Here is a 14,945-nt window from a genome sequence, read left to right as displayed (position 1 = left end):
TTTTTTAATTTTTAATTTTACATTTATTTATTTTTTATTTCTAGATGCGCCAAATGAGAGCCTGTATATGATCGGTGGAGTTCTGATTGCTATGTTTCTGGTTGGTGTGATCATAATCCTATTGGCCGTAACGATCAGGTAAGTTTTTCTCGTTGTAAGAAATGTATGTATTTGTTTTTGGGAAAGTAACAATCAGACTGTCCGTGTTTATGAATATTCAGTATGATATTTACATATTTTACCAGCAAACTATCTGATACGTGATCTGATTGATAATTTCCAATTTTTACTTAAATTGTATTGTATTTCTCCATAGCGTGAAACGAAGATAGCAATTCTCTTATATTATATAGAACCTAACATTGGGTTTATAAAACCAAAACGGTTTTGTATTTTTCCACCATTCGTGTAAGATTATTCGTCGTTGGCACAGGTTTTAATTAAAGAATAATTAATTTCGCGATTAATAAATTATTAAAGATGGAGATTGTGGAATGGTTTAATGAACTGCACAAAAGGTAAGCAATAAATAGCAATATACGAGTACAAGAAAAAGTAGCGCACTTTCTATACAATAAAATTCGTAACTTCCAAAACGTTGAAGCATTTTTCATGAACTTAAAGCGTGAGTCGTGAAGACGCAACAGTTGTAGGTGTAACAACTTTTCGGATTTGGGGACACACAATTACAGAAGTGCAGGCAATTCGAAACACGGTGAATATCACGTCGTCGGAATTTTTGGCGACGTCTTATGTCGGGTTATGTTTTCATGAAATTTAAGCGCATTCATATGCAAAGTGAGTCATAAAGCTTCAAAGTTTTAAATTTTGATTTTCAGTCGAACTCAAAGCTGGAAATAGTTAGTTACTGAGACAGGAAACACGGTTTAGTTTGGTTTTCGTTTTGTTGTAAAGATGACCTATGTCCGTTGCGACAGCCTAAACTTCTCGACGGTTTTCAATGCAAATATAATCTTGAAGGTGAAGTCTAGGTAGAAATGAGAAACCTTGAATTTCAACCCAAACTCAACGTCTGCAAAAGCAACTATATTCATGGTTACGACCCAAAATAAAAACGAAAAACTAACAAAAGAATGAAGCCTGTTCATAAACCAGATGTAAGGGATGAAACCCATTGGAATATGACGACAGCTGTTTATTAAATATTTCAAATTTCAACTAAAAGTTCTTCTAACTAGAATTATTCACATAAAATTTCAAATCGATAAAAATGCAGTATTTAACATAAAAATTGCATACCAAATTTAATACCGTAATAAATACTTGCATATTTATTTTAAATCCAAAAAGTAAAAGGGAATTTGACAAAAAAATTATTATTATTATTATTCGTCTAATATTCAGCTGCACGCTAGAAATCCGCGTAGTAACAGAACAAGTGAAGTAAAACCCAGGTAATTTACAAAATGAAAGTATGCCGAAACATGTAACCATCGTACCACGAAAAAAATCGACTAAATGCTTCTAATTTTTATTTAAACGCTTGCAAACACGCGTATTAATTACACCAGAGAAAGCTGAAAGTATATGTGTTTTATTTGATCATGAATTAGTCATGCGAACAAACTTCTTCTTACAAAACATAAAAACGTCTTATTTCTTCTAAGTATTTAAATATATCGCAGAATTATATAAGAATGATTAAACCGTTTATCGCAAACGGATATTTAAACTTGATAATAAAAGTAAACATGCTCAAAATTCAGTTTATCTTTAATCGCATGGTTGAAAATTTTTCAAATGACGTAAAAATTAAATAATAAAAATTTATTACTCATAATATACGAAACACGTGTAAATCATTTTTTACCAAATTTTTCTATAATTTTTACAATACTTTTGTGATAGTTTTGATTAACGTGGGTATTAATGTCATTAATTTTATATATTCAACGGATAAATAAAAACCCATATAAAAACGTTTCCGTTCGGTTCACGCCGTTGTCACATGCCTATCGCATACCCGCTGTGTGTTATTTCCACACCATCGGCGGATAATTCGCAGATAAACAAAGATGAGCCGTTGAATCACGCTAGAAATCATATAAACGAATAATATTTGCACACATTGCACATTATTACATTACCAGTATTAATTGATATTGTTTTATCTCTAATTGTTTGCCACAAGTACCACTAATGTATATTTCGTTGCACTTGAGAAAACCCATGTATTTTTAACATCTAATTTATGCAATTTATGATTGGAAATATTATTAAAAGTGGTATGATATTAAATGAAACTAGTATGGAGATTGCAATATACGGTTTTATACAGTTGCGACATGAGTTTACTGTTAATGTATGCTAATATGTTGAATTTATGAAATTCAAATGTATGCCTTTTTCGGTTGAAGTTTGAATAATCGTAATTGTTTTGGCTTTTGTTATTGTTACACTGAATTGTTGAGTTTCTAGTTGTTACTAGTATTAATAAAACCAGAACGAATTACCAATCAGCCCAAATACCACGATATTAGTGGCTTGTCTCGTCGCGATCAGATATTAATTGCAGCCAGCCACCGCTAAACACTTGAGAAATCAAATTTAAATTGGAAACGAATTTAAGTTTCAATTCTTTGATTGTTATTCCTTTTGATTTATTTAGTGAATGATTGAGTCATCTATCACGCACTTAACAAATGATACTTTTCACACTCATGTGCGAAGTGATAAGTTATAATAAAATTTCAATTAAATCGGAACTTTAATTGATTATAACAAGTTTACATTCATGTGAATGTATTGTAGTGAAGTGGATAGATATAACATATAAATATTAATTTTATTATGCAGCAGACAAATTTTATAAGAATGAATAGAATCTTTGTTTGTTGCAATAATTGCAAAACAAGTCGAGTCGCAAAATTTTATCAATAATATTAAGATAAGAATTTTAATTTGCTTTTTTCATTCGCTACGCGGCACGGTTTTAATTTGATAGTTCAAATTATAAGGGCCGGATTAATTTTTTAATGCACACGTTCACGTCGGTGAATGTAATGTTTTTATCACACATATTAAGCTAAATAATCCAACACGTAGGAACATATTTATCATTTTATTAAGATTTATACTTAATTCATTGGAATTTTAAGTCTAAAACAATAATCACAATTCTAATAATCACATTTGTTACTACTTGCATCTATGTAATTTTAAAGTAAATTTACGTCATTTATTCAATTTTAAAAGGAAAAATCATGAGTAAAATAACTGAGACTCCAAATTTGGTTACCAAACGAATAAAAAACTTAATTCTTAAACATTAACCTGTTTTTTATTATAATATAGATGATGAACAAGATATGATTAAAAGAAATGTGTGCCATTTACACAAGTCAATTGGATCATAGCATAATCTCGTTCTTTGTTTGCTCGCTTGTTCAATTAATTTATTTACCGTTTACCATGCCCGCTGGAAGAAACACAGTACAGCGTTCAATGCACGCGAAAATATTCCGCTCGTCGTTGCGCTCAATGTAACAAATTGAAATATTGCCAATTTCAATTCCACGTCTATCGCTGAACCAGCTGAAAATTGAATAATTGAAGAACGCGCATGACACTGCTGACACACATGTGGCATCATCTTGAAATATGGCGCAAACAATTATAATATGAATGACCAAGCGGGTAATCACATGATGTGATGTGGAACAAAAACACCATGTACCTTCCACGTGTGCGGATGGTTTATTTTTCCATTCAAGTTGATAATGGAAAGAATCGCGTCGCGACGCAATAGCGAGTGATCGCAACAATAACCGGAATTAGGAATGGACAGCTCGTGCGATGTGAGGAACCTTCGACGTGAATTTGCAACAATTTGTTTGCCAATTGCTACTCCGGCTAGAAGGCACTTAAGTCAATCGCGCGGTTTGGCGATTGTGCCGCTCGTAAATCGCGTTTGAACGGAAAGACTTCAGTTCCTGGTTGGCATTTTACGTTCTGCATCTTCAATTTATTCATTTTAGAATCGTTGATATTTGCGTTGTTTTATTGCTGCGATGACACTCATGATTACAAGTTCAAGCAGGAAACAATTACCAATTTAAGTCACATACCTATACATTTTACTTATTCTCAATATCGATTTTTGAAAATGTTTAATTTATTGGTTAAAACTCGTGAAAAACACGCTTTGATGAATAAGTTAAGATTGCACCTTCATTATCATAAGTTTTTACAATATAATAACTTTTATCATAAATTTTTGCCCAATATTAATATTTAAATTTAAAGTATAGCTTTACATCCAGATAAGTAACACGAAACATACCAAAAAATAAATAAAAATTGAAGTATTATACGCCTGAATATATTTTTTAAACGACGATAACATTTCAGCTTGAAAATCCGAATAAAAACTTGGGAATTTATTAATATCGGCGCGTGGCGTGATTACGTGATAGCTTGATTTTTACTTGCCTAATACAGGTGCACGAAAACCACACAAAGAAAGGAAAGAGTCAATCGAGAAGTTGTTGTACTCTGGTCGAGCACTGCGTCGATTTGAATTGAATTTTTATTGTCGAATCAATTAATTTCGCCGATAAAACTTGATTCAACCGACTAGAAAATAATCTCTAAATCAACAAACTTCATAAATATGTACCTCTGGCACACTTGAATGCGAAAGGATGACTTGCATGACCGCTTTAATTAAATAACTGCGATTTAGATCAATTATTTCATTGTAATTTAAATTATTTTTATTTTTATTTTTGTTAGACATATTATCTGAGTTCTTTCAGCAAAATTGCTTAGGAATTAAATTTTTACGACGCCAAAAATCATTTTTAAACTAAAATTTGTTTTAAAGCTGATTTTTAAGCAATTAAAAAATAATAGAATTAAATTTAATTCTTTGGAATATAAAATTATAAGTTTCAATGTTGTCATTGTATAAAACCAAACAATTCATTCGTATATCGATCGCCGACAGGAATTACATTAATATGTACTTCCACGTGGGGCTACCTGTCGATCATTAACTTTCCGCGCTACGTCGAACAACGCCAAGGTGATGGCCGCACTAAATATAGCCATTGAAATGAATTTAACATCAATGCTAGTTGACATTATGCAATAACACCAAAATCTACAAACATATGTTATTCTGCTGTAAAATACCTTAATTAGGATGTCTGCTGGAAAGTACCAAGTTTACTATTTGGTTTTTAATGTGTTTATTCAATTATTATCAAAATACTTTTGTGTTTTGCTTACCACCCCCGCTAGAGACTGTTAAAACAAACTGACTTGCTTAATTTAATATCTAGCATTGGCTGTTGGCACAATGCGCTTCAGACATCCACATCAGGCAGGCGGTGACAGGAATTCGAAACTTGGCCGGACGTCGAGACGCCGTTGCGACCGGTTTATTTCGCGTTTTCTTTTTCGCATTTCGAGTGACCCAACGCAAACAGCAATGTGACATAAGATCTTAACGTAAAAACACATCAAAACTTAAAAAACAACCGATTTCTTAAAAATTTTAGAATAAGTATCGAAATTTTGTGTTAAGGTTTGATTTCTCATTTAACTTCAATATTTCATCACAGTTTAATCAATTTTTTAAAGCCAATGAACTATCCAAGGTGATAACTTTGAAATTATTTTTCCAATACAATTGATAACACTCGTTACCTTTGGTCATCATTATATTCCAATTATATCTATTTTTCTATTGCATTCCTTTAAAACTTTAGATGCTATCTTATAGGAATAATGGATATTTCGAGAGAAAATGCTTATTAAGTCGCAGTTATTTAAGTACCTATGCGTAAAACGATGTTATCTGATCAGTGGCTGCCTTCAACTTCACGCACTCCTCCAAAAATTCCCCAAAACCCAGTAATCATTGATTTTGTAATGTTGTAATGATTCAATGAGTGCGGCATTTATTGATTCGCATTTTTCGAGTACAATAACATTGTGAAAATGATCAAAACAAATAAGAATACCGCATTTTTGTTGTTATTGAACTGAACAGTTGCACGTTGGACTGTTTTGCAATAAACAAGCAAAGGTACGCAGACAATAAATTGCGCGGCAAATAATCAAAAAAATGATTAACTTAAATATTATTTATAAACTTTTACGTTGTTTTCAAATAATACTTCATTTATAGACATTGTTTTCACTGCGCACGAATTGTCATGAAAATGCGTACTTGTAGTTCCATTGCACAACACAACCGTCGACGAGTTGCGTAGGAAATAAATAAGATCATAACAGTGTTAAACACCGCAAATTCCGTACAGCCTAGCTTATATTATAATCTGAGGTTTTACGCTATGGTAATTCCTCCTTCTTATCAACCTAATGATATTGTTGACACCGGAAAACACGACAAAATAAACGAATTATTTTAAATAAAATAAAATAAAAGCTTCCTGCTTGATAATATGATATCTAGCCATATATTGTATGTTATTGTTGAATATACAGTAGAATCTTGATAACTCGAATGTCAAGGGAAACCAAAAAATTCGAGATAGCAAGTGTTCGACTTAACAAAATTTCGAGATATGAAGAGTTAACTCATCAAATTTCGACATAAAAGGCACAATTTCATAGAACATTTATTACGACAAATTACATTAGGTAACATAAAATGAAAGTCAAGTACATAATTATAATGAATGAACTTACACTGTATGTTTTAAATAATTGATAAAAATCTGTTATCTTCGTTTGATTCAAGCCATTTACAGATTTTTATCAATTATTTTTCTAGTTCATATAGTGAACCGAATATATGATACTCGATATCATTACATCTTTCAATGTAAGTTCGTAGTGTATCAATTGCTGTATTGTACTCATGTTGTTGCTTGTTAACAGCCAAACAAATACATATGTACTGACTGAGCCAAGTAACCAAAAGTGACCAAAAATGAAGAAACATAACATCTGTGTTTCTTAGAAATTAGAAAGTTTATTGAATGAATTCATTCCTTGCACGTGTGCAAAACAAAAACAATAGATAAGAGGCCCCGAGCCCCGAACATTCCTTTTTGATTTTATTGCCACGAGTTTTAAGCTCCGGGAATCCCGAGTAAGAAATCATAAAATTTTATGAACTTCGACTTACTGAGGTAGTATTTGCAGTTCGAGTTACTGAGTATTAAAATGTACGAGTAATGCCTCACAGGGAAATAACTTATTGTTCGAGTTACTGAGTCTAAAAAATTCGAGTTAGTGCGTCGTTCGGGGTTCAGCGGAAGGGAATAGCATATCTTTTCGAGTTACTGAGGATTACGACTTAACAAGGTTCGAGTTATCAAGATTCTACTGTAATTTAATAAGCAGATTAGTCGAGGCGAGGCTTAAAGTAATAATTATTGCTGATCCGTTTTTAATCAATTTAATTGTAGTTTCGTTGTTTGTTTGTCATTAACTTCCGATGAATTTTTGTTTTTTGTTTCCACATTGCACGAGCGATGATTGTACTTACCATCGACTTGAAACGTCATTGAATTTGTAATGAATCACGCATTTTAGTACATATTTGTTTAGATTACTATGTGCTCTACGTTTTGTTATTGCTGCACGTTTTTTCCGCGTTCTGTGTTAATTTTCTAAAGCCATTAATGTTGGGTATTCACCGTTTACGTGCTGGTTTCTTGTTTTTAAAAATACATATTTGAAATTCACATGAATTATTAATAATAAATATGTAATAACCGTGTTATTTATTATTGTTATATTGATTTATTAGTTTTTCTTTAAATTTTGCTTTATATTCGCAATTTATTAACTTTTGTGCTGGTTTGAAATTGAACTCAATCAGTCTCTCCATTGATTTGCATAAATTACGTTTAATGTTGTGAATATCGTTCATTAACTGCGCCCATCTTGTGGTTTTCTGCGGGAGACGACGAGTCCTTGAACTTAGTGCACTTGAAGCATAATTAGCTCGCCCGGTTCTTGCGAGATTCGGATTTCCTCAATGTCAAACTGATTAAACCGATCGGGACGAAAGTCGGTTGATTAACGAAGTCGCCAAATGGGACACTTGATACCCGAAACGGTGTTTTGAAAGCGAGAAAAAAACCCACTGCGAAAAACCCAATTAACACATTCGTAGAAACGGACATGGATTATGGTAATTAGTTAACATGAAAATACAAAACGGTAATACAAATACTATATGACGTTGTGAATGCAAAAATTCATTCTTAAAAATAAACATTAATTCATTCAATAACCGTTGGGAATAAAATTAACTGCATTGATGAGTCAATTGATGCAATTGTTGGAATTATTTACTTTTGGCCCGCAGCATTAAATCATGGAAATTTATTTTTAGGAAAAATACCAGCATCCATAACGCTCGGTTATAATCAACTATAATTGCTTTATTGTGAGCGTTTTTTTCTCGATTTACACGCAATATTGTAGTATTTTCAATTGGGACAGGAAAATTTTTCAATTTTGTAACAAATGACACTTGTAGCTTAAAATAAACTGCTGCTGAGTCATACAATCAGTACAATACATTTAACAAATTGGAAGTTGACTAGGTTTGCATAATTACAGATGTTTATTACGGTATTATCGGTGACGGCGTGATGTTTGTTCTAGTGCATATTATTTTCATCAATTTCGAATAATTTTTATTGAAATCAGTGACGATGATGTTTGGTTACTCGCATATCTACTAGAAATCAAAACAAATCGGCAATTGTTTTTCACATTCGATATTTACGTTTGTCGATCGGCTTTACGTACGTAATGAGGTTTAATGTTAATGTCTTCTACATGTGTGTGCGTACGAACTGATTGAAGGCTGTTCAAACACCGCGGTCGTACGTAAATCACATGCATAAATCCTTGTTAAATACGTACCTTGCCTGTGTTAACGTATTTTAAATATGTTGTAATATTGCAACAAAAATATTTATACGTTTCTATTCATAAAAATACAGTAGAAATGTTTTTATTAAATTTTAACGGTCAGAGAATGATAAAGAAGATTTCTATAACAGTTATCGATAAAGTAGGGAGTTCACATGACAAGCGCTGTCACACATAACCTTATTTAAGAGTTTTATTAGAAAATAATAATAAAATTAACGGTTTTAATAATTATTAAATTATTTTTATGCCTAACTGAGATATATTTTTACCGTTTGGCATGCTGAGATCCCGCTCTAAAAGCTAAACTGTTTAAAAAACGGTTAAGAATAGGAAAAAACGGTTAAAATCAACCGTCGCGCCGCTAATGCGTTTAAAATAAACTTGAACGGAATGGAACAATCATGGACTTGTCATCGTCTACAAATGTTCGTCACCTTTCTGCTAATCTTCATTCATTCTGTTTGCAATATCTACATATAGATAACTGCAGCATTTACACAGTTTGTGAAATACTGTAACCAATCACGCCCCACACCTCTGCTTGTACCGCATGAATGGTTTTTACTCATTTTTTTATTTGCATATTTGAGAATAGAAATAATTTAAAAATAGGTCTAGATATATCGGTTGGTTAATAGACGAAACACCAGACGATATAAAATTAGTCATTTTTGTTAATAAAAGTTTCCAAAGTGACCCTGTACAAAACTGAAGAGTTTGGGGCCCTCCTCGTTGGCTAGAGCAACGTTTTCAGTTTTGCCTCTATACGCGATTCAATAGTCGTCACATGCAGCTAGAAGGTCTTTCATCCATTTAGGGCGTTTGGCCCCGAGCTGTTCTTTCTCTTGCGTGAGGGAAGCGGCAACAAACGAGTCCGCCAAATGTCTGGCAGGGCTGCACATCTGACAGCACATTAGAACAAACCCCGAATGCGATCGGGTGTGATGTGAAGCACACGTTTTGAACCACGTCTACAGAACGCGAAACGCGCACGGTTGTGGCTGGCGAGCAGTAGTAGCTACCACGCAACCGTCGTGCCGCCTGACGCCAAAACGCGTGTCTCGACCCCCGCCGCCTTTCCCGTGTGGCTATATAAAGGCGGAAAGCGACGCGTTCGCTATTTAGACACGGTGCGGACTGTCTGGTGAGAGGTTTAGTCACACTATTCGCTCTCCGCTGCTCGCCCGATATATAATACAGCCAAATCAACCAAAGTTCCAAAAGTGCATAAACTCTAGTCATTACTAAACAAAAAAAAACAAAACTGTGCGATTAACCGTGCTCAAGTTGTGAGCTAAAACTAAAACTAAAAAACAAACTGTGATTGTGTCCCCGAAACGGATTACAACTTGTACTCAACAATTCGCTTGGATTACAAAAATAAATAATTCTCACGGTCTGAACTCGTGTACCTCGAGTTTGGATCCCTATAATTTTTGAGATATTAGTACCGAAAAGGCCTAAAAATTGCTATCTTCGGTTTCACGTCGCGCGGCCCCTCAAGCAAAATGGTGGGCAGCAACGGCACGATGATTGCCATTCGTCTTGTTCGCAGCAAGCTGCGGAAGCGTGAGGAGCACAGCAACAGCGTGCATCCAACGGACGTTGTTCTGCATCAGACGACAACGCCGCCTCCGCAGCCGCAACAACCTCCACAAGCCACTCAACAGACAACGATACAAAATAATCTTCTTAGTGTAGTCGCCAACGGCCATTCCGCCGACCAGCCGCCAGCAAGCAATCAGAACAACGGCGATTCGGTCGCCTTCCGAGCGCCGTACGCCCTTTGGCAGTACCCACCTCAACCGCAGCCTCTGTACAACAATACACAGGTAGGCTGCGTGAAACAAATCGACAAAAAAACTATCACAGAACCAGACGTGAAACTTTGAAACACTTTTCATTCGTTGGACGTTTGCAATGTTTGTAATCGTGTTAGGTCCCTGGAATCCCAACGATGAACCACAGGAGGAATATTTTCTTTTTAGGAATGCCATCATGAAGCCATGCTGTTTTGCACGAATCATTTTCGAGTTTTAACGGTCGCATAACGGGTGCGAGCGTTAAAATATGGCCGCTGCCAGCAATGAAACCGTTTTTTAGTAGCACTAGGTCACAATATGCAACCAACGACGGAACGGTTCTCGCCGCTTATCGAAATTCGAACGTGTTGTGTGCTCGCGTGTGTGTTCATTATAGTGCGGCGCAAATTATATGAAAAAATCGCGCAAGGTTCATTTCGACATTTTCGCCGTCGAAATTTGAAAGTCGTAACAATGGCACCGACAAAAAACGTTGAAAGTTGGCGAAATGACGAATTGAAACCGCTCGCTTTCACCATTCGCTGGGTTTTTAACCGTTTTAACGTTTCTTTTTTTTTTTCATTTCGCATGCCGACGAATAATTAACGTGATAAAATTTCCTTTCCATACAATTCACACCGACAATAATTGAACGGTCTTCGCGTCACTCTATAACCATTTCGATTTGATGTTGTTTTGTGTTATGTTTTGAATGAATAATAAAGATATTTAAAAAGTAAACTTCATGCATGATTCATCATGTGCTGTCTCTGTTTAATTAATCGTTTCTTTCCAGATACCATTAGCCTCCGCAGAGGCTCAAATCCTTGGAGTCTAATGTAGGAAATTAATAATTAGCGAGCCAGTTCCGAGGCGAACTTAATTGCATCTAACATTTAACATGTTGCTAGTTAGACTTGTTTTAAATGTTGTAATTTTTAAATTAGCTAGCGGGCCATGCAACCGATGATTGAGGAAGTTGATTTCAATGATTTCCAACGCTTTTATCTGCAAATTTTGTGTTTAACATTAGGTATAGCCACAAAGGACATTGAACGCTGCTGATATTTCTATCCAAATCAAGGTTTCCACTTCTTCACAAACCAAAACATCAAATTTTTCATATTAAATTGATAACACTCCAACAAATCAAGTTTTTATTCCAGTCTAAAGTTGAAGTTTCAAAGTTTCATCGTTTGCACGTTGATTTTCGCTCGAATAGTTAAACTTACGTTTGGAATATTTTGTTTGCTTCAGGACGTGAACGTACAGAACCTGTCATCTGAGCGCCCAGGCCTTGTGCGCGGCTTCCGAAAAAACCTTGGAGGCCGCTGGCGTCGCCTGGTGAAGAAGAAGCCCGAAACTGAGGCATACACGATACCCGCCGAGCTGCGACCGCAGCTCAAGCAGATCTACGTCTATTAAGACTGTGTCTGCTATCCTGGGATTATACATACATGCAACAGCTTCCGGCGTTCAAGATTCCAGAACATCCGGAAGACGGCGTGCGACGCCATGTTGTTTGTTTGTTGATTCAGCGCGTGCACCGGCTGCACGCCTCGTTTTACCTTCCTTAATGAGACTGATTATTATCAAAAAATGGATTACATTTGAAATTGTACATGCGACTAGGCCTAGTTTTTAATTAACATGCCGCTGACAGGATACCCATGAGGGTATTCTTTGTCTGCGGAGTATTATGCAACAAGTATAGTTTGTACATAGTTTAAACCAAACTTAGTGAGCTTACGTTGTACAGTGCGATGATGATTTCGAGAGTTAAAGCTACTTGACGGGCAATTTTCGCACACAACTTTTTAGAAAACAACTAAATACGAATGATAATGTGATGAGTTGTTTTATTTTAAGTTAACTTAATATTTAACGAATGGACGAAAGGGTGACGCTTGATTTGTAAAGAAATGTTTCTTTTCATTGGAGAATCAAGCATAGCGATAAACTACAGAAGTTGAATGGGTCTGAATGATGCATGTAGCATAAATTAAATTAATTTTCAACATGTTTTGGATGACTGCAAACACCTTGAAGAGATGCGACAAGAGTTACAGATATTTTTGTAATGAAATGATTTGAGAAAATGAGAAATGATTATTAAAGAAAAAGATTACATTAATGTTTGTTTTATTCCAAGCTCATGTCTTTAACTAGAGTAAAAACCAAATTAACATCGTTTTTATTGCTAAAATGCTTTAGCACACAATAAGCGGCTTTAATTTTAACAATTTGGCGAAAATTAAACGAATCTCTTGGAGGTGGGACAAAAGTGCAGCCATACAACTCTCCAGACAGCATTTTATTTGCATTACAGTGTAAGATAAGTTATGAACTTCTTGCATCCCAAGTTTTAAAATCAAATTTGTTCAGAGAACAAATGTACCTGCTATTATTTATCAAATAGCTACGATAAGAGCTAGTCAGTTGTAGTTGTAATTGATTCCATTTTATATGTACATAATTAAAAACTTATAGTTTGCAAAGTGAATGCTGAAAATTATAAACTTACGCAATTGATAGTAGTTTTTAAGATAATCATTAACGTTACCTATAAGTTTTGTCTAATTCTAACAATATGTACATATTTGTATATGTGATTTGTATCATAGCACATATTATACAATGTATAAACGAAATCGATTGATAATGCTACTACATCGGATGGTATTGATTTTAATATAATTATAAACATTTGAAGAGTAGATTAGTTTGTGTTTGCATATTGTTTATTTGATTTAATTTAGATATCTTGGATTTCTTCATGGTATGAGCCTCATCAATAAGTAAGTTTTAAAGTATTACCTTAATTCTTAGAAGTATGGGAACATCTTATGAAGAAGCTCGGGGTTATCTGTAGCTTTTTGAGTTGTTTATTCATATTTTTTTAGTAATAATCACTGTCATAATTTGAAGGTCTGTTTATTGGGTTGCATCTAATAAATGTTGGATTTTAATTTAGATTTTATTGAATCAAATTGCAACGATAATGTGAATTTGAATATTAATGGCAGGGTTTACTTACTGGGTTTCTGTATTAGTTTCTTTAGAATTTAGTTTGTTTAAAATTATTTAAAGTTTGTTGGTTTCAATCACCATGGCGCCATCTTCCGGTTATTTGGTTAACTATATGAGCATGATGTGTGATGTTCTTAGGTTATATTCAGTCGGTGTCTGAATGTGTGCATGTTAAGAAGTTAACAATTAATCGATTTTAAGAGTGTTAAAAGTAATGGTAATTGCAGTGAATTGCACTAATAGATTACTTCTGAATCTTTACAGAAGTTCCCGCACCCGAAGGTTTATAATGACAACTCCACTGGCAAAAGCAGCTGAGAAAGCAGTTGAAGAGCTGGAAAAGAATCCATACTATGATAAATATGCAGCAAAAATAGCCCAACTTCAAAAAACTTCACCTGAGGAGTTCCTTGCTCGTGTCGAGCAGAAGAAAAACAAAGTGCAAAGCCTGCAGAGCCTAAGGAGAAGGAAAGACAATTCACTTCATTGTTGAAACCAAAGGAGAATATACAAACTGGAGTTGGAGCACAGCAGGTACCTTTAGATAAGTATATGAAGGTTGAAACTGTTAAGGACATGACAGCTGATGAGATCAAGGAAATTTGGTTGAAATATCATATTCAGAAAGAAGTCATTGCTGCAACAATTCCTGCTGCTGAATATGATAAAATGGTGGAACAAGCAAATAAAATTCCTTTATTTCTACTACCTTTGCCTAGGTCGCAAGGATATGAGTTTATTGTATTGCAACACCACTTTAATACCGTCCATTTTACGCCGTTAATTTGTTATCAGGTAATAATTTTTGTTTGTAATGAAAAGTATAATAGGTTTACATGCAATATTAATAATTGCATTTTAGGTACATAAAGAAAACGCTCCTGAATGTTTAACGGTAACGAATTACACCGAATTCAAAGACGACAAAGGAATAGTGTTAATGAGAGGCGAATTTGATAAAAATACAATTGATGCCAAGGAAGCGCAATGTTTAGCCAATCAATTGCAATTGTATTATAATCAAAGAGATCCAGAAAAGTTAAAACTTATGGAGACTTTCACATTCACACCTGAGGCATTCAAACATCAAGATTTAATCAAACAGATTGAAACATTGAGTTTGTGAGTGTGAAATGGATAATTGTATATACTAGAGAGTTTAAGGATGTTGAACAAAATAAAATTGAAGTTGTCAATGCATTAGAATAGTTATGCCATGAA

At 34.3% G+C, this 14,945-nt stretch overlaps 2 protein-coding genes across 3 annotated transcripts in view; both read left to right on the top strand.

Moving 5' to 3' along the window:
- Positions 1-12,828, top strand: part of LOC135790514 (uncharacterized) — a 69,764-nt gene extending 56,936 nt beyond the window's left edge. For both annotated transcript variants that reach the window (XM_065300746.1, XM_065300747.1), the window contains exons 4-6: positions 45-138; positions 10,448-10,724; positions 11,952-12,828. In XM_065300746.1, coding sequence (XP_065156818.1) covers positions 45-138; positions 10,448-10,724; positions 11,952-12,119 — 539 coding nt within the window. In that variant the 3' untranslated portion in view covers positions 12,120-12,828. The remainder of the gene's footprint in view (positions 1-44; positions 139-10,447; positions 10,725-11,951) is intronic.
- Positions 12,829-13,988: 1,160 nt separating this feature from the next.
- On the top strand, positions 13,989-14,924 carry LOC135790512 (ATP synthase mitochondrial F1 complex assembly factor 1). The gene is given in 3 exon segments (XM_065300742.1): positions 13,989-14,187; positions 14,190-14,519; positions 14,587-14,924. Coding segments are annotated over 3 exon segments (768 nt in total). The 5' UTR covers positions 13,989-14,013; the 3' UTR covers positions 14,851-14,924.
- The last annotated feature ends 21 nt before the right edge of the window (positions 14,925-14,945 follow it).

The sequence above is a fragment of the Atheta coriaria genome, unplaced genomic scaffold (assembly GCF_025399875.1).
Source record: "Atheta coriaria isolate IRGN ID8LTWV9N9 unplaced genomic scaffold, Caltech_Dcor_3.1 hic_scaffold_4_pilon, whole genome shotgun sequence".
Lineage (NCBI taxonomy): Eukaryota > Metazoa > Arthropoda > Insecta > Coleoptera > Staphylinidae > Dalotia > Dalotia coriaria.
The sequence above is the reverse complement of the archived record's forward strand: the minus strand, read 5'-3'. Positions and strand labels throughout refer to the sequence as shown.